Source organism: Coregonus lavaretus, assembly GCF_964263955.1.
Source record: "Coregonus lavaretus genome assembly, chromosome: 38".
NCBI classification, from domain to species: domain Eukaryota; kingdom Metazoa; phylum Chordata; class Actinopteri; order Salmoniformes; family Salmonidae; genus Coregonus; species Coregonus lavaretus.
The window spans coordinates 15,453,629-15,480,869 of record NC_140025.1 but is presented as its reverse complement, the minus strand read 5'-3'; the positions used below and the strand labels follow the sequence as shown (position 1 = coordinate 15,480,869).

The following is a 27,241-nucleotide window of genomic DNA, read 5'->3' as shown; positions in this document are numbered from 1 at the left end:
TCAGATGGCTCTGCAAACACTTTTGGGACATGAACGAATCCGCAAAGCCCTTCATGGAGGAAGAAAGGGGCCGAGTGCTGCTGGCTGCCAACGGATCCTCTCTCCATATGACCAACTTCACATTTAATGCCTGGTAGTGGAGGGACAGTGTTGTGTTTACAGTCAGACCATCTTAGCGATCTATAAGACAGCGTACTGTATAGTCAGTATTATGTGGGAGAGAAGGCTGTGCTTCCCTGTTTCAACCCTGGGACAAAGACATGGTGGAGGAGAATCCTCAGTCATCAAGGGAAGCAGACATTGTATTTTGTGGATGGAAGATTGTGAGGAAATTACTCCCTAGTCATTCCATCACTGATGCTCAACCACTCAGGGTTTTATGATCGCCAGAAGAAGCCGCCATCAAGAGTCATCATATCATATTGTCTAATGATGTGCCCTAAGTCTGAGCCCCTCAAAGAGTTATTCTCAGAGGGAGGGGAGGTTGCCCTCACATGCAGCTCTGATGTCCCAGAGTATGACATGGTTATGTGGTACAGAAAGACTACAAAGGTGGGCAATGTTATTCTGGACACAAGATATATGGATAAGTATATACAATTCCGTGAAGATTTGGAGGGCAGAATGAATGTATTTCGCCCTTACCTCTCTCTGGTCCTCTCTAACCTCTCACTGGAGGACAGTGGGGAATACTGGTGTGCTCTCATCTCTGACCAGAAGAACATGGTCTGTTTATCAATAACTACAACCCTCTTGATCGAAGGGGAGAGATATCCGTTTGGCGTCGACTGCTGGGCTGTGCTCTGCTGGGGATGGTCTTTGCTGTGATCATTGTGAACCTGAAGAACAGGAGAAGAGACCAGGCTTCCCTGAAGACCAGTAGAAGAAACCAGGCTTCCCTGAAGAACATTATTGTCTGCAGCCAAGACGTTTGGTAGCAGAACAGCAGAGTGGAAGAGGAGAGTGAGAGAGGTGAGTGAATTAAGGGAAGAGAAAAGAGGACTTTAACATTTTAATCTGTTTTTTCACTTGCTCAATTGATCCAGACAGGTTTAAAGTGCACATTCGGGTTGTTTTCTTACTTTCAGTAGCTTCTGGCTAATATTTTTGTGCATGTAACATAGCTAATGTAATTGCGTAGGGCAGCTATACCTTAGTGCAAAAAATACATTTGAAAGTAATTTTAAGTATGTTCAAAGCAACTTGTACAGTGACTTTGTCTTTGGAGTTTGCACTTATGAATATATATTGGATGGTGTTTTAGACATAAAGCATTGATATTGAGTAAGTTTTGATTGGTCCAATTGTTAAAAATAGCTCCACCTGAGAAAAAAGATTTTAACATTTCTTTGAAAAATGTTACTTTACTTTAATAATGTGTTACTTCTATGTAAAATTGCTTTTAATGATTCTTGTTATTAGTTTGTTACTTATATGTAAAATTGCTTTCAAGGATTTTGTTAATACTTCTATGTAAAATTAATTTTAAGGAATTTTGCTAATGCAACAATCTAGAAGATGTCCTACACGTCATTTGATTTGTCATTTCAAATAAGGATATATACCCAGATAATAGAATATAATGCCTCATGAGCTTAGTACAACTTTCTTACCCAATCATCATAACCCAAACTATAAGGTTATTAAATACAAAAAACTGCCTAATTCACAATAATGTGATTTTGTACCGCATACAATTGGATTCTTCACACACCACACTAAGACATTATCCCATTCCACTACCAAAGTAAGCTTTTCTTTTATACTTACAAGACCATCAGGCTTGTTCAAGTGAGCTGTTTTATCTTGTAGTAATGTTGTGCCTGTCTGTATTTCCTTAAACCTTTATTTTAGCAATACATGTCACTGAGACATTCTTTTTATAATACCATCCTTTTTTTTTGTCAGTAGGTGCCCATCATAACAACTGGTGGTGGTGTGTTGATCACAGGCACTCATATAGATATAATGAGCTAGCCTGTCTGCATTCCTGATTTCTGTAACCGTTAGCTTACCAAATATTGACATAAGCTCAGAACCACTTGTTTTGCAAACATGTTCCTGTTTTATCAATTGCTGTGCTGACCAATGGACAGTTCATTACCTCTGTCAAATGAATATGTACCTTGAAGTGATGTTTGTAATTGTATTTCTTTTTGCAGAGAAGATGATGACGCTACAATAATACCCATTTGCAATAGGCCTATATCTAAAAATACATACAGCCTAATGATATATACAGTGCCTTGCAAAAGTATTCATCCCCCTTTGCGTTTTTCCTATTTTGTTGCATTACAACCTGTAATTTAAATGGATTTTTATTTGGATTTCATGTAATGGACATACACAAAATAGTCCAAATTTGTGAAGTGAAATGAAAAAAAATTACTTGTTTCAAGAAATTCTAAAAAATCTATAACAGAAAAGTGGTGCATGCATATGTATTCACCCCCTTTGCTATGAAGCCCCTAAATAAGATCTGGTGCAACCAATTACCTTCAGCAGTCACATAATTAGTTAAATAAAGTCCACCTGTGTGCAATCTAAGTGTCACATGATCTCAGTATATATACACCTGTTCTGAAAGGCCCCAGAGTCTGCAACACCACTAAGCAAGGGGCACCACCAAGCAAGCGGCACCACCAAGCAAGCGGCACCATGAAGACCAAGGAGCTCTCCAAACAGGTCAGGGACAAAGTTGTGGAGAAGTACAGATCAGAGTTGGGTTATAAAAAAATATCAGAAACTTTGAACATCCCATGGAGCACCATTAAATCCATTATAAAAAAATTGAAAGAATTTGGCACCACAACAAACCTGCCAAGAGAGGGCCACCCACCTAAACTCACGGACCAGGCAAGAAGGCATTAATCAGAGATGCAACAAAGATACCAAAGATAACCCTGAAGGAGCTGCAATGCTCCACAGAGGAGATTGGAGTATCTGTCCATAGGACCACTTTAAGCCGTACACTCCACAGAGCTGGGCTTTACAGAAGAGTGGCCAGAAAAAAGTCATTGCTTATAGAAAAAAATAAGCGAAAACACGTTTGGTGTTCACCAAAAGGCATATGGGAGACTCCCCAAACATATGGAAGAAGGTACTCTGGTCAGATGAGACTAAAATTGAGCTTTTTGGCCATCAAGGAAAACGCTATGTCTAGCGCAAAACCAACACCTCTCATCACCCGAGAACACCATCCCCACAGTGAAGCGTGGTGGCAGCATCATGCTGTGGGGATGTGTTTCATCGGCAGGGACTGGGAAACTGGTCAGAATTGGAAGACTGTTTCAGTCTTCCAGAGATTTGAGACTGGGACGGAGGTTCACCTTCCAGCAGGACAATGACCCTAAGCATACTGCTAAAGCAATACTCGAGTGGTTTAAGGGGAAACATTTAAATGTCTTGGAATGGCCTAGTCAAAGCCCAGACCTCAATCCAATTGAGAATCTGTGGTATGACTTAAAGATTGCTGTACACCAGCGGAACCCATCCAACTTGAAGGAGCTGGAGCAATTTTGCCTTGAAGAATGGGCAAAAATCCCAGTGGCTAGATGTGCCAAGCTTATAGAGACATACCCAAAGAGGTGGCTCTACAAAGTATTGACTTTTGGGGGGGGTGAATAGTTATGCACACTCAGGTTTTCTGTTTTTTTTTGCCTTATTTCTTGTTTGTTTAAGTGGTAGGCATGTTGTGTAAATCAAATGATACAAACCCCCCAAAAATCAATTTAAGTCCAGGTTGTAAGGCAACAAAATAGGAAAAATGCCAAGGGGGGTGAATATTTTTGCAAGCCACTGTACATACACTGGTGTCCCATGTTTCATGAGCTGAAATAAAAGATCCCAGAAATGTTTCATCCTCACAAAAAGCTTATTTCTATCTAATTTTTGCACAATTTTGTTTACATCCCTGTCAGTGAGTATTTCTTCTTTGTCAAGATAATCCATCCACCTGACAGGTGTGGCATATCAAGAAGCTGATTAAACAGCATGAGAATAACTCAGGTGCACGTTGTGCTGGGGACAATAAAAGGCCACTTTAAAATGTGCAGTTTTGTCACACAACACAGTTCCACAGATGTCTCAAGTTTTGAGGGAGCGTGCAATTGGCATGCTGACTGCAGGAATGCCCACCAGAGCTGTTGCCAGAGAATTTAATGTTCATTTCTCTACCATAAGCCACCTCCAACGTCATTTTAGAGAATTTGGCAGTACGTCCAACCGGCCTCACAACCACAGACGACATGTATGGCACTGTGTGGGCGAGCTGTTTGCTGATGTCAACGTTGTGAACAGAGTCCCCCATGGTGGCTGTGGGGTTATGGTATGGGCAGGCATAAGCTACGGACAATGAACAATTATTTATTTTTTACCCCCCTTTTCTCGATCTTGTCTCATCGCTGCAACTCCCCAACTGGCTCAGGAGAAGCGAAGGTGGAGTCATCCGTCCTCCAAAACATGACCCGCCTAACCGCGTTCCTTAACACCCACCAGCTTAACCCGGAAGCCTGCCACACCAATATGTCGGAGGAAACACTGTACAACTAGCGACCAGGGTCAGCCCGCAGGCACCTGGCCTGCCACAAGGAGTCGCTAGAGCGTGGTGAGCCAAGTAAAGCCCCACCGGACAAACCCTCCCTTAACCCGGACGACGCTGGGCCAATTGTGCGCCATCCTATGGGACTCCCGGCCACGGCGGGTTGTGGCACAGCCCGGGAATTAACCCGGGTCTGTAGTAACGCCTCTAGCACTGAAATGCAGTGCCTTAGACCGCTGCGCCACTCGGTAGGCCCCTTTTGATGGTAATTTGAATGCACAAAAATACCGTGACGAGATCCTGAGGAGCATTGTGAGGCCCATTTTGTTAAGGTATCTGTGACCAACAGATGCATATCTGTATTCCCAGTCATGTGAAATCCGTAGATTAGGGCCTAATGAATTTATTTCAATTGACTGATTTCCTCATATGAACTGTAACTCAGTAAAATCAATGAAATTGTTGCATGTTGCGTTTATATTTTTGTTTGGTATATATATATATATATATGTGGTCCTCTGTAGCTCAGCTGGTAGAGCACGGCGCTTGTAATGCCAAGGTAGTGGGTTCGATCCCCGGGACCACCCATACACAAAAATGTATGCACGCATGACTGTAAGTCGCTTTGGATAAAAGCGTCTGCTAAATGGCCTATTATTATTATATATTGGCCTATACAGTGCATTCAGAGCCCTTGACTTTTGCCACATTTTGTTACGTTACAGCCTTATTCTAAAATGGATTAAATTGTTATTTTTCCTCATCGATCTACACACAATACCCCATAATGACAAAGCAAAAACTGGTTTTTAGAAATGTTTGCTAATTTATTAAAAATAAAAAACTGAAATATACATTTACATAAGTATTCAGACCCTTTACTCAGTACTTTGTTGAAGCACCTTTGGCAGCGATTACAGCCTCGAGTCTTCTTGGGTATGACGCTACAAGCTACAAGTTTCTCCCATTCTTCTCTGCAGATCCTCTCAAGCTCTGTGAGGTTGGATGGGGCGCGCCACTGCACAGCTATTTTCAGGTCTCTCCAGAGATGTTCGATCGGGTTTTGGCTGGGCCACTCAAGGACATTCAGAGACTTGTCCCGAAGCCACTCCTGCGTTGTCTTGGCTGTGTGCTTAGGGCCGTGAAACTTCGCCTCAGTCTGAGGTCCTGGTGCTCTGGTGCAGGTTTTCATTAAGGATCTCTCTGTACTTTGCTCCATTCATCTTTCCCTCAGTTCTGACTAGTCTCCCAGTCTCTGCCGTTGAAAAACATCCCCACAGCATGATGCTGCCACCACCAAATCAAATCAAATCAAATATTATTGGTCACATACACGTGTTTAGCAGATGTTATTGCGGATGTAGCGAAATGCTTGTGTTTCTAGCTCCGACAGTGCAGTAATATCTAACAAGTAATATCTAACAATTTCACAACATATACCCAATACACACAAATCTAAGTAAAGCAACGGAATTAAGAATATATAAATAAATATATGGACAAGCAACATCAGAGCGGCATAGACTAAGATACAGTAGAATAGTATAGAATATAGTATACACATATGAGATGAGTAATGCAAGATATGTAAACATTATTAAAGTGACTAGTGTTCAATTTATTAAAGTGGCCAGTGATTTCTATTCTATGTATATAGGCAGCAGCCTCTAATGTGCTAGTGGAGACTATTTAACAGTCTGATGGCCTTGCGATAGTCTCTCGGTCCCAGCTTTGATGCACCTGTACTGACCTCGCCTTCTGGATGATAGCGGGGTGAACAGGCAGTGGCACGGGTGGTTGTGTTCCTTGATTATCTTTTTGGCCTTCCTGTGACATCGGGTGCTGTAGGTGTCCTGGAGGGCTGGTAGTTTGCCCCCGGTGATGCATTGGGCAGACCGCACCACCCTCTGGAGAGCCATGCGGTTGCGGGCGGTGCAGTTGCCGTACCAGGTGGTGATACAGCCCGACAGGATGCTCTCAATTGTAAATCTGTAAAAGTTTGTGAGGGTTTTCGGTGCCAAGCCAAATTTCTTCAGCCTCCTTAGCTTGAAGAGGTGCTGTTGCCTCTTCACCTGGCACCATGCTTCACCGTAGGGATGGTGCCAGGTTTTCTCCAGACGTTACGCTTGGCAACTTGGTTTCATCAGACTAGAGAATCTTGTTTCTCATGGTCTGAGAGTCCTTTAGGTGCCTTTTGGCAAAGCCCAAGTGGGCTGTCATGTGCCTTTTACTGAGGAGTGGCTTCTGTCTGGCCACTACCATAAAGGCCTGATTGGTGGAGTGCTGCAGAGATGGTTGTCTTTCTGGAAGGTTCTGGCACCTCCACAGAGGAACTCTGGAGCTCTGTCAGAGTGACCATCGGGTTCTTGGTCACCTCCCTGACCAAGGCCCTTCTCCCCCGATTGCTCAGTTTGGCCGGGCAGCCAGCTCTAGGAAGAGTCTTGGTGGTTCCAAACTTCTTCCATTTAAGAATGATGGAGGCCACTGTGTTCTTGGGGACCTTCAATGCTGTAGAAATGTTTTGCTAACCTTCCCCGTATCTCTGCCTCGGCACAATCCTGTCTAGGAGCTCTATGGACAATTCCTTCGACCTCATGGCTTGATTTTTGCTCTGACATGCGCTGTCAACTGTGGGACCTTATATAGACAGGTGTGTGCCTTTCCAAATCATGTCCAATCAATTGAATTTACCACAGGTGTACTCCAATCAAGTTGTAGAAACATCTGAAGGATGATCAATGGAAACAGGATGCATCTGAGCTCAATTTTGAGTCTCATAGCAAAGGGTCTGAATACTTATGTAAATAAGGTATTTCTGTTTTTTGTTTTTAATGCATTTGCAAAAAATTCTAAAAACGTGTTCTCGCTTTGTCATTATGGGGTATGGTGTGTAGATTGATGGGGATATACATTACTTTAATCCATTTTAGAATAAGGCTGTAACGTAACTAAATGTGTAAAAAGTCAAGGGGTCTGAATACTTTCCGAATGCGCTGTATACATTATTTTAATAGCAGGACACTGTAAAGTTCATTATCCCTCTGAAGAAGGTTTGAATCCTAAGCAATCTGCCTACACATTGTTTGAAGTACAATAGACCAACATAGCCACTGTAGTAGTTCCAAGCTTTGTGCTTGTAAACCTTGGTAGAGCGTGGCTGGAGTACGCATTGTGGTGCTCATGTCAATTTCCTTTCTTTTTCGGCTTCAGACCAATGCCTACTTTTTTTAATTTCCATGGTTTTTACACCAGAAGGTGATTATGCAACATTATTATACAACATTATAATACAGCATAACACAGCAATACAAATAAAGTAAAATACATAATAATGACAAATGGCAACATAAATAATGTAGTTATTAGTATTCATTTAATAGTAACAAATGATTTTCCACCGGGTATGATGTCTTTGTATATACTATCATCTACTGGCCATATACGAGATTGCGTAACATTCGTTTTGAACATGCGTGTGAGCCATGGGGCGCTAACCCGGTTCAGGCAGTAGAGTTTTGTAAGAAAGTGTCGATTGCCGAGTCATGGATTACTTTGTTCCATTTATGCCGCAAGAAGAATAATGACAATTTACAAGTTAATACAACAACGTTACCATTATTGTTATTTTTGACTTTTAATAACTCTTCGCGTAAAATTGGTTATTTGTTGGGAGTTTCAATTCACTAAATCGCTTTCCAGCGCCAGCTTGTCTTGAGAAGGTGAGTGTTGTAATAACAGCAACAGATCTAATCTAGCTAATTTAGCTAGCTAGCTATCTTGATAGGTCAGACAGAAACGCCACAAATGGTAGCTTCTGTCTGTCAAAGAGCGGGCAACTAAGAAACACATAGGCTAAACAATTCCACTGGGGCAAATGCATCTTGATTCCTATGATAATATCTGTAGTGCTCAAGAAATGATTCCATGAGAGCAACAACCTTTTTGTAAAACATCTTCTGAAACATTTGTTTACAAAGTTCCATATCATATGACAACGAAAACATAAACAATGGAGTAGTAGGGGTTAATCGTTTTGGGGGGTTATGATAATAAGGTACAGTTGTTCTTTCATTAAGATAAATCATATACATCCAAATGAATAATTGTATTAGTTGAAATTACAATGTGCATTCTGACCTCTCTCTGAACTGGAGCTTGTGAGGGCTTCGTTCCAACATGCCAAGCTACTCCATGGTACATTAGCCATGTGTCGGCATACCACTGTAACCTAATTCTAGTGTGATATTTTGAATGAATATCAGTTGATGAAATATTATGTGTCATAACTTCCTTGACTGAATCAGAATTGGTCCTTCGCCCACTCCAGATGACACTATGGGTTGTGGATTCGCCTGACTGGCTGGGGTGCTGTTAGGAGCCATGACTGAAGCACTAACCATATTGTAAAGTTCACAGCCTGATATAGCAGGGCTGGCCTGGATCTCTTAGGCCTATTCAAGTCTGTTGAATCATTATAGACTAGGAAGAGATGCTTGCTGTGTTTTGCTTCATAGTACAACACGCACACTGAGATTCAATCTGCTCTTGACCCTGATACGTTAAGTAGGGTAGCATATAGCATGTTTGTCCTGCAAAATAATGAACAAGTGTTCATGGTGTTGACTAACTTCACTTTTGATCGCTGCTGGGGGAGTTATGAATGAAAGAAGTTAGACTAGTTAAACGTCATCATGAATAGCAGTTTAGAATAGGATACAAATAAGGTCCGGTGCAAATCCGAAAATACTGTAGAGAATGTATTTTTGAAAACTAATTTCATGCAGTCTACTGTATGATTTCCTTCGCCAGTCCTGCCTTTTTAAAGTCTCTTAACATCCATGTGGACCAGGCTGATGATCTTGAGCCCTATGTGTAGGCCTAATGTGGTAGTAATATGTCTGTAATAGTGAGTACTCTCTTTCCCCCTCCCTGTCTCCCCAGCTCCCAGCCACCATGGTGGCAGTGCAAAGCTACTGTGAGGCCAGCGCTTCCATCTCCGAAGCCTGGCTGGAGGGCGGCATCTCACCCTGCTTCTACTTCACCCTGGTGCCCACCGTCCTGCTTACCCTCTCCTTCTTCTTCGGCACCTTCCACTGCGTCTGCTACCGCCGCTACGGCACCGAGATGGAGCCCAAGTTCATACCGCGCTCGCGCCTCTATGGCCTCCAACTGGCAGTCTCCCTGCTCCTCCTGCTGCAGTTCCTGGGGGGGCTGGTGTGGAGGGCGACTGGTGGAGGCGGGGTAGGGGAACTCCCTGGCTACGTGGTGCTGTACGGCTGCCTGTCCATGCTGGGCTGGGTCTGGGCCGTGGCCCTGCTAAGGCTGGAGAGGAGGAGGGTTCTGGTGAGGGACCGGACGCGGGGCCACAGCACGGTGCTGCTGCTCTTCTGGGCTGTGGCATTCTCGGCAGAGAACCTGGCCTTCGTCTCCTGGGCAAGCCCTTACTGGTGGTGGGGCCTGGAGAACACACAGCAGCAAGTGAGATAGGACCAGGGGTATTGTTGAGGAGGGTGTAACATTGTAGAATGTCCCCAATAGAGCTGACGTGATTCCTCACTCTACATATCACTCAAATAGACACGTCTGTTCTACATAATGTATTTCTATCTGAATGTTCCACAACCTTGCCTATTGAACGTGGCACTGGGGTCTGTTCAGGAGGGTGTAGCGTTAGAGGACCGTCAGATAAAAATGTATTGGTGTAGAATAAACATGTTTAACTGTCAGGTTAAGTTGGAAATGGTGCTAGATCTGTTCCTTGCGTTTCTATCTGCATCACTTCAAACGTTTCACCTCTTTGAATGAACCCCCACAGCTCAAACTTAAGTGAGGAAGAAGTGCCATCCCACTCCCTAGTTTCATTGCGGTTCTTTCACCAAGCCTATTTGTCCCATTTACACAGATACAGTATCACACCCTATGAGTAGACTGACTTACTTTTAAGAAAGCCCACTACTACACTTGTGTAATGGAGTGTGGAAACGCAATGTTAAGTTTAATGCTAATAGCCAGTAACATTATATGTCAACGTTTTAACAACCTCAGTCTACTCATAGGGTGTGATACTGTATCTGTGTAAATTGGACACATAGGCTAGGTTTAATGTTTCTTATCAACCCTAAGTACCTACTTAATAACCTCTAAATCCCATTTTGTCATGACTGTTGTGATTGTAAAAAAAAAAAAAAAAATCTATTACAAAGCAGTTTCTCACAAGAAGACTGCTAAAATAGAAACTGCCATTCCAACCATGACACAGCAGTGGAAGGGGGAGGAGCCATGATCATTAGTCAGCTTTGAGTAACTCTAGAAGTGCTGAGTCATTGCCCCATCTTGCCGTCTACATCCACGCCCCCAAATATACATTTTGTAACTAATCAGATCACGCCTTTTCTTAGCCCCTCCCAGTGGCTGTCATTGGTCGTCCCACTCAGCATGACTTTAGGTTGTACAAGTCTTGAGGTATGGCTGTTTAGTATGTCTCCCAGTTGTATTCAACTAATGCGTTCTGAATGCATCTTCATTAGCTTTTTACCAAGCTTTCACCATCTTAGCTCTTCCAATGGGTTGTTATGCCACAAAGTATATGACACAGTCCACTGGTTACTTTGTGTCATAATGTGTACAGTAGTTTACTTTGTACAGTTAGTCTGACTGTAACCACTGACTCACCTCTCCTCCAATCCTGAATGATCCAACAACTCCTGAGTAAATGACTTTTTGAATGATAGCCTCGGCCTCACATTGAAGTTGGGGCAGCAGGTAGACCACCGTTAAAGAGCGTTGGACCAGTAACCGAAAGGTCGCTAGTTTGAATCCCAGAGCAGACTAGGTGAAAAATCTGTCAATGTGCCCTTGAGCAAGGCACTTAACCATGTAAATCACTCTGGATAAGAGTGTCTGCTAAATTCCTCAAATGTAAATGTAAGACAAATGTTATGTGTTGAATGAAGTATTGAAATATGGTTTTTCTGTGTTTTATGCAGTTATGCTTGTCAGTCAGCAGGAATACTACACTCAAAAAATAAAAATTTTGACTGCTGACATGCACCATTTGGGATTGTGATGGGATTGTATTAAGAGTCCCATTGGAATTGAATTAACAGTGGACAACATACTAAAATATAGTTTATGAGTGTAGTATTCCTTTAAAGAGTCAATCTGCAATTGCTACATCCATTTTTGGACTAATGATATATACCCATTGATTCTTGAAGATTATAACTTATAAATACCTCGAGCTTAGTTCAACTGTCACACCCCATCACAACCAAAATATAAGCTTGTTTTACTTTAATATAAACATTGTAAATGTAAACAAACAGTGTATAGCCTCAAAACATGGTTAAAGCTATAATTTTGATATCATGGATGGTCAGTCCTTGCATCCATAGCTCTGTCTATGTATTTGAGAGTGGTTCCATTTCACCAGGCCATTCCCTCAGCTTTTTACCAAAACTGCAGATTTCCCCTTTAAAGGTTCAGTCATGACTTAGCATTTTTCATTCATTACCTCAGGTGGAATTTTCTCTTTGGTTGATGCGCTACGTCGGCACGGGAACACTCTTCTTCCTGGGCCTGAAGGCTCCGGGTTTACCACGGAGACCGTACATGCTCCTGATCAACGAGGACGAACGTGACGTGGAGGGCAGCACTGGCCAGGTAACCTAGTAAAAAAATAAAATAATATGTAATTTGTCACATGCGCCGCATACAACAGGTGAAATGCTTACTTACAAGCCCTTAACCAACAATGCCGTTTTAAGAAAAAAGAGTTAAGAAAATATTTACTAAATAAACAAAAGTTTATAAAAAGTAACATAATTAAATAACAATAACGAGGCTAAATACAGGGGGTACCAGTACCGAGTCAATGTGTGTGGGTACAGGTTAGTCGAGTAGCTCGTGTAGCTCAGTTGGTAGAGCATGGCGCTTGCAACGCCAGGGTTGTGGGTTCGTTTCCCACGGGGGGCCAGTATGAAAATATGTATGCACTCACTAACTGTAAGTCGCTCTGGATAAGAGCGTCTGCTAAATGACTAAAATGTAAATGTAATTGAGGTAATATGTACATGTAGGTAGGGGTAAAGTGACTATTCATAAATAATAAACAGCGAGTAGCCTCAGTGTAAAAATAAATAAATGCAAATAGTCCGGGTAGCCATTTGATTAATTGTTCAGCAGTCTTATGACTTGGGGGTAGAAGCTGTTAAGGAGCCTTTTGGACCTAGACTTAGCGCTCCGGTACCGCTTGCCGTGCGGTAGCAGAGAGAACAGTCTATGACTTGGGTGACTGGAGTTTTTTTTGGGCCTTCTGACACTTGCCTAGTATAGAAGTCCTGGATGGCATGAAGCTTGGCCCCAGTGATGAACTGGACAGTATGCACTACCCTCTGTAGCACTTTACGGTCAGATGCCGAGCAGTTGTCATACCAGGCGGCGATGCAACCAGTCAGGATGCTCTCAATGGTGCAGCTGTAGAAATGTTTAAGATTCTGGGGACCAATGCCAAATCTTTTCAGTCTCCTGAGGGGGAATAGGCATTGTCATGCACTCTTCACGACTGTCTTGGTCTGTTTGGACCATGATAGTTTGTTGGTGATGTGGACACCAAGGAACTTGAAGCTCTCGACCCGCTCCACCACAGCCCTGTCGATGTGAATGGGGGCGTGTTTGGCCCTCCTTTTCCTGTAGTCCACGATCAGCTCCTTTGTCTTGCTCACGTTGAGGGAGAGGTTGTTGTCCTGGCACCACACTGCCAGGTCTCTGACCTCCTCCCTATAGGCTGTCTCATCGTTGTCGGTGATCAGGCCTACCACCATTGTGTCGTCAGAAAACGTAATGATGGTGTTGGAGTCGTGCTTGGCCACGCAATCGTGGGTGAACAGGGAGTACAGGAGGGGACTAAGAATGCACCCCTGAGGGGACCCGTGTTGAGGATCAGCGTGGCAGATGTGTTGTTGCCTACCCTTACCACCTGGGGGAAACCCATCAGGAAGTCCAGGATCCAGTTGCAGAGGGAGGTGTTTTGTCCCAGGGTCCTTAGCTTAGTGATGAGCTTTGTGGGCACTATGGTGTTGAACACTGAGCTGTAGTCAATTAACAGCATTCTCACATAGGTGTTCCTTTTGTCCAGGTGGGAAAGTGTGGAGTGCAATTGAGATTGCATCATCTGTGAATCTGTTGGGGCGGTATGCGAATTGGAGTGGGTCTAGGGTTTCTGGGATGATGGTGTTGATGTGAGCCATGACCAGCCTTTCAAAGCACTTCATGGCTACCGACGTGGGTGCTACTGGGCGGTAATCATTTAGGCAGGTTACCTTGAAGTTCTTGGGCACAGGGACTATGGTGATCTGCTTGAAACATGTAGGTATTACAGACTCGGTCAGGGAGAGGTTGAAAATGTCTGTGAAGACACTTGCCAGTTGGTCCGCGCATGCTCTGAGTACACATCCTGGTAATCTGTCTGGCCCCACGGCCTTGTGAATGTTGACCTGTTTAAAGGTCTTGCTCACATCGGCTACGGAGAGCGTGATCTCACAGTCATTCGGAACAGCTGGTGCTCTCATGCCTGCTTCAGTGTTGCTTGCCTCGAAGCGAGCATAAAAGGCATTTAGCCTGTCTGTTAGGCTCTCGTCACTGGGCAGCTCGCGGCTGGGTTTCCCTTTTGTAGTCCGTAATAGTTTGTAAGCTCTGCCACATCCGACGAGCATCAGAGCTGGTAAGGTAGGATTCAATCTTAGTCCTGTATTGACGCTTTGCCTGTTTGATGGTTTGTCTGAGGGCATAGCAGGATTTCTTATAAGCGTCCGGATTAGTGTCCCGCTCCTTGAAAGCGGCAACTCCATGGCTTCTGGTTGGGATATGTACGTACGGTCACTGTGGGGACGACATCATCGATGCACTTATTGATGAAGCCAGTGACGGAGGTGATATACTCCTCAATGCCATTGGATGAATCCCGGAACATATTCCAGTCTGTGCTAGCAAAACAGTCCTGTAGCTTAGCATCCGCGCCATCTGACCACTTCCGTATTGAGCGAGTCACTGGTACTTCCTGCTTTAGTTTTTGCTTGTAAGCAGGAATCAGGAGGATATAATTATGGTCAGATTTGCCAAATTGAGGGAGAGCTTTGTACGCGTCTCTGTGTGTGAAATAAAGGTGGTCTAGAGTTTTTTCCCCTCTGGTTGCACATGTGACATGCTGGTAAAACCAATTTAAGTTTGCCTGCATTAAAGTCCCCGGCCACAACCTTTTTTGTTGTTGTTTATGTGTGTACAATATCCAATATATATCTTGTATAAATAAGAATGTGTCCCTTTTCAGTGTGATTGGGTGTGTAACGTACAGTAGTTTGTAATGAGTCTATACTGTCTGTCTATATTTATTAAGTTCACGACATACCTCTACAGTAGGTCTGCATATGTATGCCCATAATAACCCCTAATATCTCTATCTGTACCCCAGCCTCTGTTGGATGGGGCAGAGGAATCCCAGTCTACCTGGCAGGACTTTAGGCAGAAGGTGCGTCTGCTGGTGCCCTACATGTGGCCCAAAGGCAGCATGCTGTTACAGGGCCTGGTGCTCCTCTGCCTGTGCCTGCTGGGTCTGGAGAGGGTCATCAATGTCTTTGTGCCCATCTACTACAAGAACATCGGTGAGAGAGCATCCCTTGTTTCACAACATCTCCCCTAGATCCAGCTTTTATCTGGATGCCTTTTTAAATTCCTACTTGTTGCTGTCATAGCCTTATTGGTTGCGTTGCAGGTTGTCTTTATTGGTGCTGCGCTGCACATTCTCAGAAGTTTTTTAGGATATCATTGTGGCTGACATCTGATAACCTGCCCAGCAAAACTGTAGAAAAGATGACCTGGGACTGTCAACCCTTTTCAAAACCTCTCTCTCTCTCTCTCTCTCTCTCTCTCACACACTCACAGTGAATGAGCTGACTGATGGAAGCAGCTGGACGACTTTGGCCACCACTGTGTGTGTCTACGTCTTGCTCAAGTTCCTGCAAGGTGGAGGGGCAGGTGAGTGCAGGGTTCTAAAGTGCGACCAATTTTGTCAATAATATTTTGCTGTGCGACTAGGAGTTTTATTTTGGTTGTAATGATAAGGCTTCGCCGTACCGTTGTTTCCGAGTGCCCTAGTGAAACAAGCGAGTGGAGATTCGTTAGCGTCATCGTTGCACCATTTCTACAGCGAAAGCTGCTTGCTTCCAGCCCAACCAGGTCAAAAGATCTGACCCATATTACTGGCGCAACATTTTTATCTTCCTATAGTGAAAAGCTGGGACGACATTTTACATTCATAAACCATGTTGTGGGTTGTTCTAAAACTACTCGCGCGTTAACCATTTGTTGACACTTTGTTCAGTCATGTTACTGCATTGGCTAGCTAGCTAACAACCTGGTAACTTGACCAGTATATCCAAACATTTGGGGGCACAGAAAGAAAGGAAAAGGGACAGCTTCTTCAGGAGATCAATGAACATAGCAATGAATGAATGACAGATATCTTGCATTTCATCATCACAAACCTGACCTTTTAAAGAGAGAGTGTAAAATGTTTTATCTAATGCATCTCAAACAATATGGTGTATTTGCAGACCGCAATTTGGGGCGTTTCCTGATGTGGTCATTCCTTGATATCAGGAAACGTCCATTGGTGCCTGCCATTGGTCAATTCTGGTGTTACGAGACGGATGGTTTCTCGACAAATATGATTTGTTTACATAGCAGGTTAGGATCATTAACGTGGCAGGTTAGGATCATTAAACTTGGCAGGTTAGGATCATTAACGTGGCAGGTTAGGATCAGTAACGTGGCAGGTTAGGATTATTAACGTGTCAGGTGAATTAGTGTGGCAGGTTAGGAGAATGAGGTTAAAGTTAGGAAAAGGGTTAGGCTTAGCTACAATGCTACAGTTGTCAACAACTGTTGTCCCGACGCGAAAGAAATGGCCACGGACCAATGGTGAGCATCGTGATATCAAGAAACGCCTATATCAGAAAACGCCCCTAATTGCGGTCTGCAATTACACCCTTCTCTCTCAATAGGAAAATAGTGCTTTTACACAATGTAGAAACCTAATATTCCACAGATGACTTTGTAATTTCAATGACAGGTATTTGTATCAACGTTTTAGCTTTTATAATAAACTAATGTATTTACAGTGTTACATGTTAGTTTATAGGGCACAACATGTGCTTCGAAAGTAGCTATAATTCATATAGGCCCAATATAGGCTGTATATTAATCAATTTTTTAAAAATCGTATTTTCTGGTGCTCCTAAATTTCATGTGGTGCTCCTAACTTTTTTAAGTTGGGAACACCAGTGCTACCAATTTAAAAAAATATAAATAATTTAGAGCCCTGGGTGAGTGGGAATTTCACCTCCATATTGTCTTTCTCTGCTACACCCATTCCTTGGACTCCTTGAGTACTGTTATTTTAATTATCTCTCTTGTTCCCTCGCTCTCTATATCTCCGCTCCCCTTTCTCCTTCCCCCCTCTCTCTACTCTCCCCAACCCCACTCTCACCCTCCCCCCTTCTCCCTCTCTCTCTTCTTCTCTTTCCTGTACCTTACTCTCTCTCTAGGTGCGTCCGGCTTCGTCAGTAACCTGCGGTCCTTCCTGTGGATCCGCGTGCAGCAGTACACCAATCGGGTGGTGCAGGTGCGTCTGTTCGGCCACCTGCACTCATTGTCGCTGCGCTGGCACCTGGGCCGGCGCACCGGGGACGTCCTGCGTAGCATCGACCGCGGCACCTCCTCCATCAATAGCCTGCTCAGGTGGGTCTCCTAATAATAAATTGTGCGTTTGTGTGTGTGTTGATTGAAGTTATATAGCGTTTTTCCAGATGCTCAAAGCGCTTTACGTCTACCTGCGGTAGATTACTAATGATTACTTTCAGACACTGGTCGAATATGTCAAATACTTGAAATTGTCTGAGGTGCGCTTTAAATTTGCTTTGCACTTTCGGGATTATTCCATTTATTTAATATGCTCCATTGTACCAGACTAACTGTATCAAGTGCAGCTCAAGTGTTTAAAAGTATTTGATATCAGTGTTTCTCCTAGGATTCTTTTCAGCAGCTGTGGCAAAATTAAGGTCGGTTTGGGGGGGGTGATGGCGTGGCCAGTGGCCTTCCTCTTGGCCGCAGATATTCTTTTTGGTTAGTTTTAAAGATAATTTCCTGCAATTTCAAAAAAAAAAAAAAAATTCTCATGCTATCTGAGTGACTCAAACATTATAACAACATCAATGGGAGCCCAATGTCATGACATTTTTAAAATGTTTTATTCTCACTGACTGTCTAGTTTTCATTCTGGTGGTTGTTAGTTCTCAAAGATTGTTTACAAATATACACTGAGTGTACAAAACATTAACATGATTAGTTGCAACACCCCCTTTTGCCCTCAGAATAGCATCAATTCGTCGGGGCATGGACTCTACAAGGGGTCGAAAGCGTTCCACAGGGATGCAGGCTCATGTTGATTCCAATGCTTCCCACAGTTGTGTCTAGTTGGCTGGATGTCCTTTGGGTGGTGGACCATTCTTGATACACACAGGAAACTGTTGGGCGTGAAAAACCCAGCAGCTTTACAGTTCTTACAGTGCCACTGCATCATGTTATGGGCATGCTTGTAATCGGCAAGGACTAGAGACTTTTTTAGGATACAAAGAAATGGAATGGAGCTAAGCACAGGCAAAATCCTAGAGGAAAACCTGGTTCTTTCTGCTTTCCACCAGACACTCAACCTACAACACAAAGCCAAAATCTGAACTGGAGTTGCTTACCAAGAAGACAATGAATGTTCCTGAGTGGCCTAGTTATAGGTTTTGTCATAAATCGTCTTGAAGAATTTTAAAAGAATAATGCGCAAATATTGTACAATCCAGGTGAACAAAGCTCTTAGAGACTTACCCAGAAAGACTCACTGCTGTAATCGCTGCCACAGGTGATTCTAACATGTACATGTATTGACTCAGGGTGTGAATAGTTATGTAAATAAGATTTCTGTATTTAATTTTCTATAAATTAGCAAATATTTTATTTATGTTACTTTGTCATTATGGGGTATTGTGTGTGTGTGTGTAGATGGATGAGGACAAAAAATATATTTAATCAATTTTGAATTCAGGCTGTAACACATAAAAATGTGGAATAAGTCAATCAATCAAATGTATTTATAAAGCACTTTTTACATCAGCAGATGTCACAAAGTGCTATACAGAAACCCAGCCTAAAACCCCAAGCAGCAAGCAATGCAGATGTAGAAGCACGGTGGCTAGGAAAACTCCCTAGAAAGGCAGGAACCTTTTTTTTTTTTTTTTTTTTTTTACCTTTATTTAACCAGTTAAGCCAGTTGAGAACAAGTTCTCATTTACAACTGCGACCTGGCCAAGATAAAGCAAAGCAGTGCGATAAAAACAACAACACATAGTTACATATGGGGTAAAACAAACAAAGTCAAAAATACAACAGAAAATATATATACAGTGTGTGCAAATGTAGCAAGTTATGGAGGTAAGGCAATAAATAGGCCATAGTGCAAAATAATTACAATTAGTATTAACACTGGAATGATAGATGTGCAAAAGATGATGTGCAAATAGAGATACTGGGGTGCAAATTAGCAAAATAAATAACAATATGGGGATGAGGTAGTTGTGTGGGCTAATTTCAGATGGGCTGTGTACAGGTGCAGTGATCGGTAAGGTGCTCTGACAACTGATGCTTAAAGTTAGTGAGGGAGATCAGAGTCTCCAGCTTCAGAGATTTTTGCTGTTCGTTCCAGTCATTGGCAGCAGAGAACTGGAAGGAATGGCAGTCAAAGGAGGTGTTGGCTTTGGGGATGACCAGTGAGATATACCTGCTGGAGCGCATACTACGGGTGGGTGTTGCTATGGTGACCAATGAGCTAAGATAAGGCGGGGATTTGCCTAGTAGTGATTTATAGATGGCCTGGAGCCAGTGGGTTTGCCGACGAATATGTAGTGAGGACCAGCCAACAAGAGCGTACAGGTCACATTGGTGGGTAGTATATGGGGCTTTGGTGAGGTGACAACACGGATGGCACTGTGATAGACTTCATCCAATTTGCTGCGTAGAGTGTTGGAAGCTATTTTGTAAATGACATCGCCGAAGTCAAGGATCGGTAGGATAGTCAGTTTTACGAGGGCATGTTTGGCAGCAGAGGTTTGGTTGCAGCGGAGGGTGCAGAGCTGGTGACCGGGGTAGTGGTAGCCAGGTGGAAAGCATGGCCAGCCGTAGCAAAATGCTTGTTGAAATTCTTGATTATTGTAGATTTATCAGTGGTGATAGTGTTTCCTAGCCTCAGTGCAGTGGGCAGCTGGGAGGAGGTGCCCAAACTTTTTGGAGTTAGTGCAACAGGATGCACATTTCTGTTTGAAAAAGATAGCCTTTGCTTTCCTAACTGCTTATGTATATTGGTTCCTAACTTCCCTGAAAAGTTGCATATCGCGGGGGCTATTCGATGCTAATGCCGTGCGCCACAGGATGTTTTTGTGCTGGTCAAGGGCAGTCAAGTCGGAGGAGAACCAGGGGCTATATCTGTTCTTAGTTCTGAATTTTTTGAATGGGGCATGCTTATTTAAGATGGAGAGGAAAGCACTTTTAAAGAACAACCAGGCATCCTCTACTGACGGAATGAGATTGATATCCATCCAGGATACCTGGGCCAGGTCAATTAGGAGGGTCTGCTCGCTAAAGTGTTTTAGGGAGCGTTTGACAGTGATGAGGGGTGGTCGTTTGACCGCGGACCTGTTACAGACGCAGGCAATAAGGCAGTGATCACTTAGATCCTGGTTGAAGACAACGGAGGTGTATTTAGAGGGTAAGTTAGTCAGGATGATATCTATAAGGGTGCCCATGTTTACGGATTTAGGGTTGTACCTGGTAGGTTCCTTGATAATTTGTGTGTGATTGAGGGCATCTAGTTTGGATTGTAGGATGGCCGGTGTATTAAGCATATCCCAGTTTAGGTCACCAAGCAGTACGAACTCTGAGGATAGATGGGGGGCAATCAATTCACATATGGTGTCCAGGGCACAGCTGGGGGCTGAGGGGGGGCTGTAGCAAGCGGCAACAGTGAGAGACTTATTTCTGGAAAGGTGGATTTTTAGAAGTAGAAGCTCAAACTCTTTGGGCACAGACCTGGATAGTATGATAGAGCTCTGCAGGCGATCTCTACAGTAGATTGCAACTCCACCCCCTTTGGCAGTTCTATCTAGACGGAAAATGTTGGACATGGGGATGGGCATTTCTGAATTCTTGGTGGCCTTCCTAAGCCAGGATTCAGACACTGCTAGAACATCAGGGTTGGCGGAGTGTGCTAACGCAGTGAATAACTCAAACTTAGGGAGGAGGCTTCTGATGTTAACATGCAAAAATCCAATGCTTTTACGGTTACAGAAGTCAACAAATGATAGCTCCTGGGGAGTAGGAGTGATACTGGGGGCTGCAGGGCCTGGGTTAACCTCTACATCACAAGAGGAACAGAGGAGGACTAGAATAAGTATACGGCTAAAGGCTTTAAGAACTGGTCTTCTAGTGCGTTGGGTACAGAGAATAAAGGGGGCAGATTTCCGGGCGTTGTAGAATAGATTCAGGGCATTATGTACAGACAAGGATATGGAAGGATATGAGTACAGTGGAGGTAAACCTAAGCGTTGGGTAACAATGAAAGAGATAGCATCACTGGAGGCACCGATTGAGCCGGTTTCCGTGTGTATGGGGGGTGGAACAAAGGAACTATTTGAGGCAGTTTGAGAGGGACATGGGACTCTACAGTGAAATTGTATAATAAGAACTAACTGGAACAGCAATAGGCAAGGCATATTGACATGGGAAAGAGGCATAAAGCAATCACAGGTGTTATTCGAGAGAGCTAAGACAACAACTGGTAATGGCGATGAAAGTTTGGGCTGAGGCTAAACAGATAAATAGGACAGGGTACCGTGTAAAGGAACAGTCCAGCAGGCATCAGCTGTGCAGCTGAGTGATCATAAGGTCCAGTGAACAGCAATATGTGAGTCCGAGAGCAGTTCGAATTGGTGCTACAGCACAGGCTAGCAGGAAGCACGGCTGTTGTTTGTGTGTGCTAGCGGGCCGGGGCTAGCAGATGGATCGTCGTGGTCGTCACAACGGGAAGCCTGTTGAAACCACAGACGATTACGTCGGCAGACCAGTCGTGATGGATTGGCGGGGCTCCGTGTCGACTCTAGGAGGTCCCGTCCGGTTGACAGAGAGGTAGATAGCCGGGAGATGGGCCTGACTCAAGGCTAGCTCAAGTCTGATTAGCCAACAACAACATCCATTTGGTTGCAGCTAGCTAGTTGCGATGATCCTGTGTTAAAGGTCCAGTGATTCCGACAGAAAAACCAATATGTTCTGGGTCGATAACGCACTGTGCAGACAGTGCAGACTGGCCGATAATAGTCCAGGCTAGAGCTGGCTGGTAGGTAGTGCAGGCCACGGACAATGATGAAAAACCGCTAACGGTGGCTAATAGCAAGTAGCTAGTTAGCTGGCTACTCCCGTCCGGTAGACAGAGAGGTAGATAGCCGGGATATGGGCCTGGCTCGAGGCTAACTGGTGCTTGCTTCGGGGGCAGTGGTGATTAGCCAACAGCAACATCCATTCGGTTGCGGCTAGCTAGTTGCGATCCGGTGTTAATGTCCAGTGATTCAGTTATTCCATTCTGGGTGAATACCGCTAACGGTGGCTAATAGCAAGTAGCTAGTTAGCTGGCTAGCTAGTTTCAACTGGAGATTCTAGATAAAAGTTAAGTCAATAATAGAATCCGTTCCACATTGAGTGAGGCGGGTTGCAGGAAGGTATATTTAGTAGAAGGATGAAAAGTGTGATGGGGAAATACGTACGAAAACCTAAGAAGAAACCTAGAGAGGAACCAGGCTCTGAGGGGTGGCCACTCCTCTTCTGGCTGTGCCGGGTGGAGATTATAAGAGTACATGGCCGTTTAAGGCCAGATTGTTCTTCAAGATGATTAAACGTTCATAGATGACCAGCAGGGTCAAATAATAATCACAGTGGTTGTAGAGGGTGCAACAGTCAGTACCTCAGGAGTAAATGTCAGTTGGCTTTTCATAGCCGAGCATTCAGAGGTCGAGACAGCAGATGTGGTAGAGAGAGTCGAAAACAGCAGGTCCGGGACAAGGTAGCACGTCCGTTGAATAAATCAGGGTTCCCTAGCCGCAGGCAGAACAGTTGAAACTGGAGCAGCAGCACGATCAGGTGGACTGGGGACATCCAGGAGACATCAGGCTAGGTAGTCCTGATCCTAGGGCTCAGGTCCTCCGGGAGGGAGAGCGAGAGAATTAGAGGGAGCATACTTAAATTCACACAGGACACCAGATAAGACAGGAGAATTACACCAGATATAACAGACTGACCCTAGCCCCCCGGCACATAGACTATTGCAGCATAGATACTGGAGACTGAGACGGGTGCGTCAGGGGACACTGTGGCCCCGTCCGACGATACCCCCGGACAGGGCCAACCAGGCAGGATATAACCCCACCCACTTTGCCAAAGCACAGACCCCACACCACTAGAGGGATATCAACAGACCACCAACTTACTACCCTGAGACAAAGCTGAGTATAGCCCACGAAGATCTCTTCCACCGCCCAAGGGGGCGCAAAACCGGACAGGAAGATCACGTCTGTGACTCAACCCACTCAAGTGACGCACCCCTCCTAGGGACAGCATGGAAGAGCACTAGTAAGCCAGTGACTCAGCCCCCGTAATAGGGTCAGAGGCAGAGAATCCCAGTGGAGAGAGGGGAGCCGGCCAGGCAGAGACAGCAAGGGCGGTTCGTCACTCCAGTGCCTTGCCGTTCACCTTTGCACCCCTGGGCCAGACTACACTCAATCATAGGACCTACTGAAGAGATTAATCTTCAGTAAAGACTTAAAGGTCGAGACCGAGTCTGCGTCTCTCACATGGATAGGCAGACCATTCCATACAAATTTAGATCTATAGGAGAAAGCCCTGCCTCCAGCTGTTTGCTTAGAAATTCTAGGGACAATAAGGAGGCCTGCGTCTTGTGACCGTAGCGTATGTGTAGGTATGTACGGCAGGACCAAATCGGTGAGATAAGTAGGAGCAAGGCCATGTAATGCTTTGTAGGTTAGCAGTACAACCTTGAAATCAGCCCTAGCCTTAACAGGAAGCTAATGTAGAGAGGCTAGCACTAAAGAAATATGATCAAATTTGTAGGTTCTAGTCAGGATTCTAGCAGGTGTGTTTAGCACTAACTGAAGTTTATTTAGTGCTTTATCCGGGTAGCCGGAGAGTAGAGCATTGCAGTAGTCTAATCTAGAAGTGACAAAAGCATGGATTAGCTTTTCTGCATCATTTTTGGACAAAAAGTGTCTGATTTTTGCAATGTTACGAAGATTGAAAAAAGCTGTCCTTGAAATATTCTTGATATGTTCATCAAAAGAGAGAACAGTGTCCAGAGTAACGCTGAGGTCCTTCACAGTTTTATTTGAGACGACTGTACAGCCATCAAGATTAATTGTCAGATCCAACAGCATATCTCTTTGTTTCTTGGGACCTAGAACTAGCATCTCTGTTTTGTCCGAGTTTAAAAGTAAAAGATTTGCCTCCATCCACTTCCTTATGTCTGAAACACAGGCTTCCAGGGTAGGCAATTTTGGGGCTTTACCATGTTTCATCGAAATGTACAGCTGTGTGCTAAATGAATATAGGGGAAACACTGAAAATACATGTTTGATCTAGGTCTGATTATCTTATTCTCAAAGCTTAGATAGACTGCTCCCTCAGGGGTTTACTCAATTGTCGAAAATGTAGTCTACATTCCATTTCTTCCATCACTACCAACCAGTGTAATGTGACCCAACTGCGATCCCCCTGTAGTATGTCTTAGTTTCTTAGTGTCATCCTAACCTCTAGACAGTCAGTAGAGTTTCTGTGTGTGAATTCAGAGGTAAACCCCTCTATTTCTCTCCACAGCTACATCGTATTCAGCATCTTCCCCACCATCGCAGATATCGTTATCTCCATCATCTACTTCATCACCTACTTCAACGCCTGGTTCGGACTCATCGTATTCGTCTGCATGTTCCTCTATCTCAGTGAGTACAAGGCCTCCTTTTCGAGAGCTAATTTAGTTATTTTTATAAAGTAACAATAATCCGATATGTGTGAAATACTTTCAAATGACTTGAGCTGCACCAATAGAATAGTCCCAAAAGTGTAAATTAAAACAACTACAAGCTAATTCAAGCACACCTACTTGAAAGCATTTTACATATGCATTCGACTGAGTTCTGGTAACACCAATGTATTTCATAATGGTCTATCAATATATCTCTTCAGCCCTTACCATCATCATCACGGAATGGAGGACCAAGTACAGGCGAGACATGAACACCCAGGACAACAACACCAAGTCCAAGGCGGTGGACTCCCTGCTCAACTTTGAGACGGTACCGAGACGGTCCCATTGACCTTTAACCTCAATACTTGGATTGTCTTCATTAGGGCACGCAACAGAAAATGTTTAAAAACATTATTCAACGAGAAACTAAAAATGTTTTGTCTGTTTGATGCCTAATGAACACGACCCAGAATCCCCACTTGCCATGGTGGCACATGAAGCTGCCCACAAACATATTGCATTTCTGCAGCTTCAAAGTTGCTTCATGGCTGCGATTGTAATGTTTTTCCAACAGGTGAAGTACTACAACGCAGAGAATTACGAGGTGAACCGTTTTGAGGACGCCATCCTGAAGTATCAGGTAATCTAGACCATAGATGCCAAACGCTGAAAAGTTGAGAATGTAGATCTGTTTAAAGTTACACCAGAGTGCTTGCTTTGGTTATTCAGGTAAATTCAAGTTTCACATTATATTTGTCACATGCACAGTCCCGAGACCCCAGCAAAAATCGGCTTTTCATTTATCTGACTTTCATTTATCTGTCCAGCCTTTTATATTTAGCCTCACAAGGAAGTGTTTTACTGTTTTCTTTTCAGGACAACCAAGGCTACAAGTAGAATACAAAACAATTTAACATAAACAGTTGCATTCATGAGTTTTATTGACAAATGTAAATTAAAAAAACAAGTCCAGCCAAAGCAAAAACCTGATAAAAATGAATTTACAGAAGTGTTTTGTTCTTTGGGAAATGAATATCCAACTAGTCAGTGACAACTGTGTGGAGTTTGTGACAGCAACTATGTGAGCTTATTACCATATTATGTCTTGGGATTTCCCTCTAGTGGTGCGGGGGCTGTGCTTTGGCGGAGTGGGTGGGGTTATATCCTTCCTGTTTGGCCCTGTCCGGGGGTTTCTTCGGATGGGGCCACAGTGTCTCCGGACCGCTCCTGTCTCAGCCTCCAGTATTTATGCTGCAGTAGTTTATGTGTCGGGGGGCTGGGGTTAGTTGGTTATACCTGGAGTACTTCTCCTGTCTTATCCAGTGTCCTGTGTGAATTTAAGTATGCTCTCTCTAATTCTCTCTTTCTCTCTGAGAACCTGAGCCCTAGGACCATACGTCAGGACTACCGGGCATGATGACACCCTGCTGCCCCCAGTCCGCCTGGCCTTGCTGCTATTCCAGTTTCAACTGTTCTGCCTGCGGCTACGAAACCCCTACCTGTCCCAGACCTGCTGTTTTCAACTCTAAATGATCGGCTATGAAAAGCCAACTGAGAGACCTGAGCCCTAGGACCATACGTCGGGACTACCGGCCGTGGTGACTCCTTGCTATCCCCAGTCCGCCTGGCCTTGCTGCTATTCCAGTTTAAACTGTTCTGCCTGCGGTTATGGAACCCCTACCTGTCCCAGACCTGCTGTTTTAAACTCTAATGATCGGCTATGAAAAGCCAACTGAGATTTATTCCTGATTATTATTTGACCATGCTTGTCACTTATGAACATTTTTGAACATCTTGGCATGGTTCTGTTATAATCTCCACCCGGCACAGCCAGAAGAGGACTGGCCACCCCTCATAGCCTGGTTCCTCTCTAGGTTTCTTCCTAGGTTTTGCCTTTCTAGGGAGTTTTTCCTAGCCACCGTGCTTCTACACCTGCATTACTAGCTGTTTGGGGTTTTAGGCTGGGTTTCTGTACAGCACTTCGAGATATTAGCTGATGTAAGAAGGGCTATATAAAATAAAATTGATTGATTGATTGATGATTTCCAATGATCTTCTATGTAGAAGAACCCCTTACCTTCTAATGACTCTTGTGTATCTTGTGAGTGTTTGTGGGAGTCTCGGCTTTTCATATATAGCTTTTAATAGTTTGTAGCTCAAACCATTCGGACTCTACAGATGTATTTGTTTAAAAACCCTGCCCTGGTCCCCTTCAAGATCCACCCTTGTCTCACAAAAACCGCTCTAGCTCAATCCCTGTTCGTCATACAGGCTAATGGATGCAGAAGAAATAGACAAATCCAATGTTACAACCCAGAAGTCTGTAGCTCAAACAAACAATCTATAAAATGAGTTGGAAGTCCTAAATCACGCCGGCATTACTGTGGGGCTCATTTAGTTAACTTGCAAGCCCTATCAAAAAAGTGTAACTAATAAGAAAAATACATATAATAACATGACAAATAAGAGAGGAAGCTATATACAGGGTAAATGTACAATGTGCAGGGATACTGGAGTATTTG

At 43.9% G+C, this 27,241-nt stretch overlaps 1 protein-coding gene across 1 annotated transcript in view; it reads left to right on the top strand.

Moving 5' to 3' along the window:
* The first annotated feature begins 8,011 nt into the window (after positions 1-8,011).
* Positions 8,012-27,241, top strand: part of LOC311112547 (ATP-binding cassette sub-family B member 6-like) — a 37,642-nt gene continuing 18,412 nt past the window's right edge. The window contains exons 1-9 of the mRNA XM_084155683.1: positions 8,012-8,259; positions 9,482-10,018; positions 12,059-12,202; positions 15,009-15,198; positions 15,479-15,571; positions 17,143-17,335; positions 24,572-24,693; positions 24,938-25,047; positions 25,294-25,359. Of these exons, the coding sequence (XP_084011809.1) occupies positions 9,494-10,018; positions 12,059-12,202; positions 15,009-15,198; positions 15,479-15,571; positions 17,143-17,335; positions 24,572-24,693; positions 24,938-25,047; positions 25,294-25,359 (1,443 nt within the window). The 5' untranslated portion in view covers positions 8,012-8,259; positions 9,482-9,493. The remainder of the gene's footprint in view (positions 8,260-9,481; positions 10,019-12,058; positions 12,203-15,008; positions 15,199-15,478; positions 15,572-17,142; positions 17,336-24,571; positions 24,694-24,937; positions 25,048-25,293; positions 25,360-27,241) is intronic.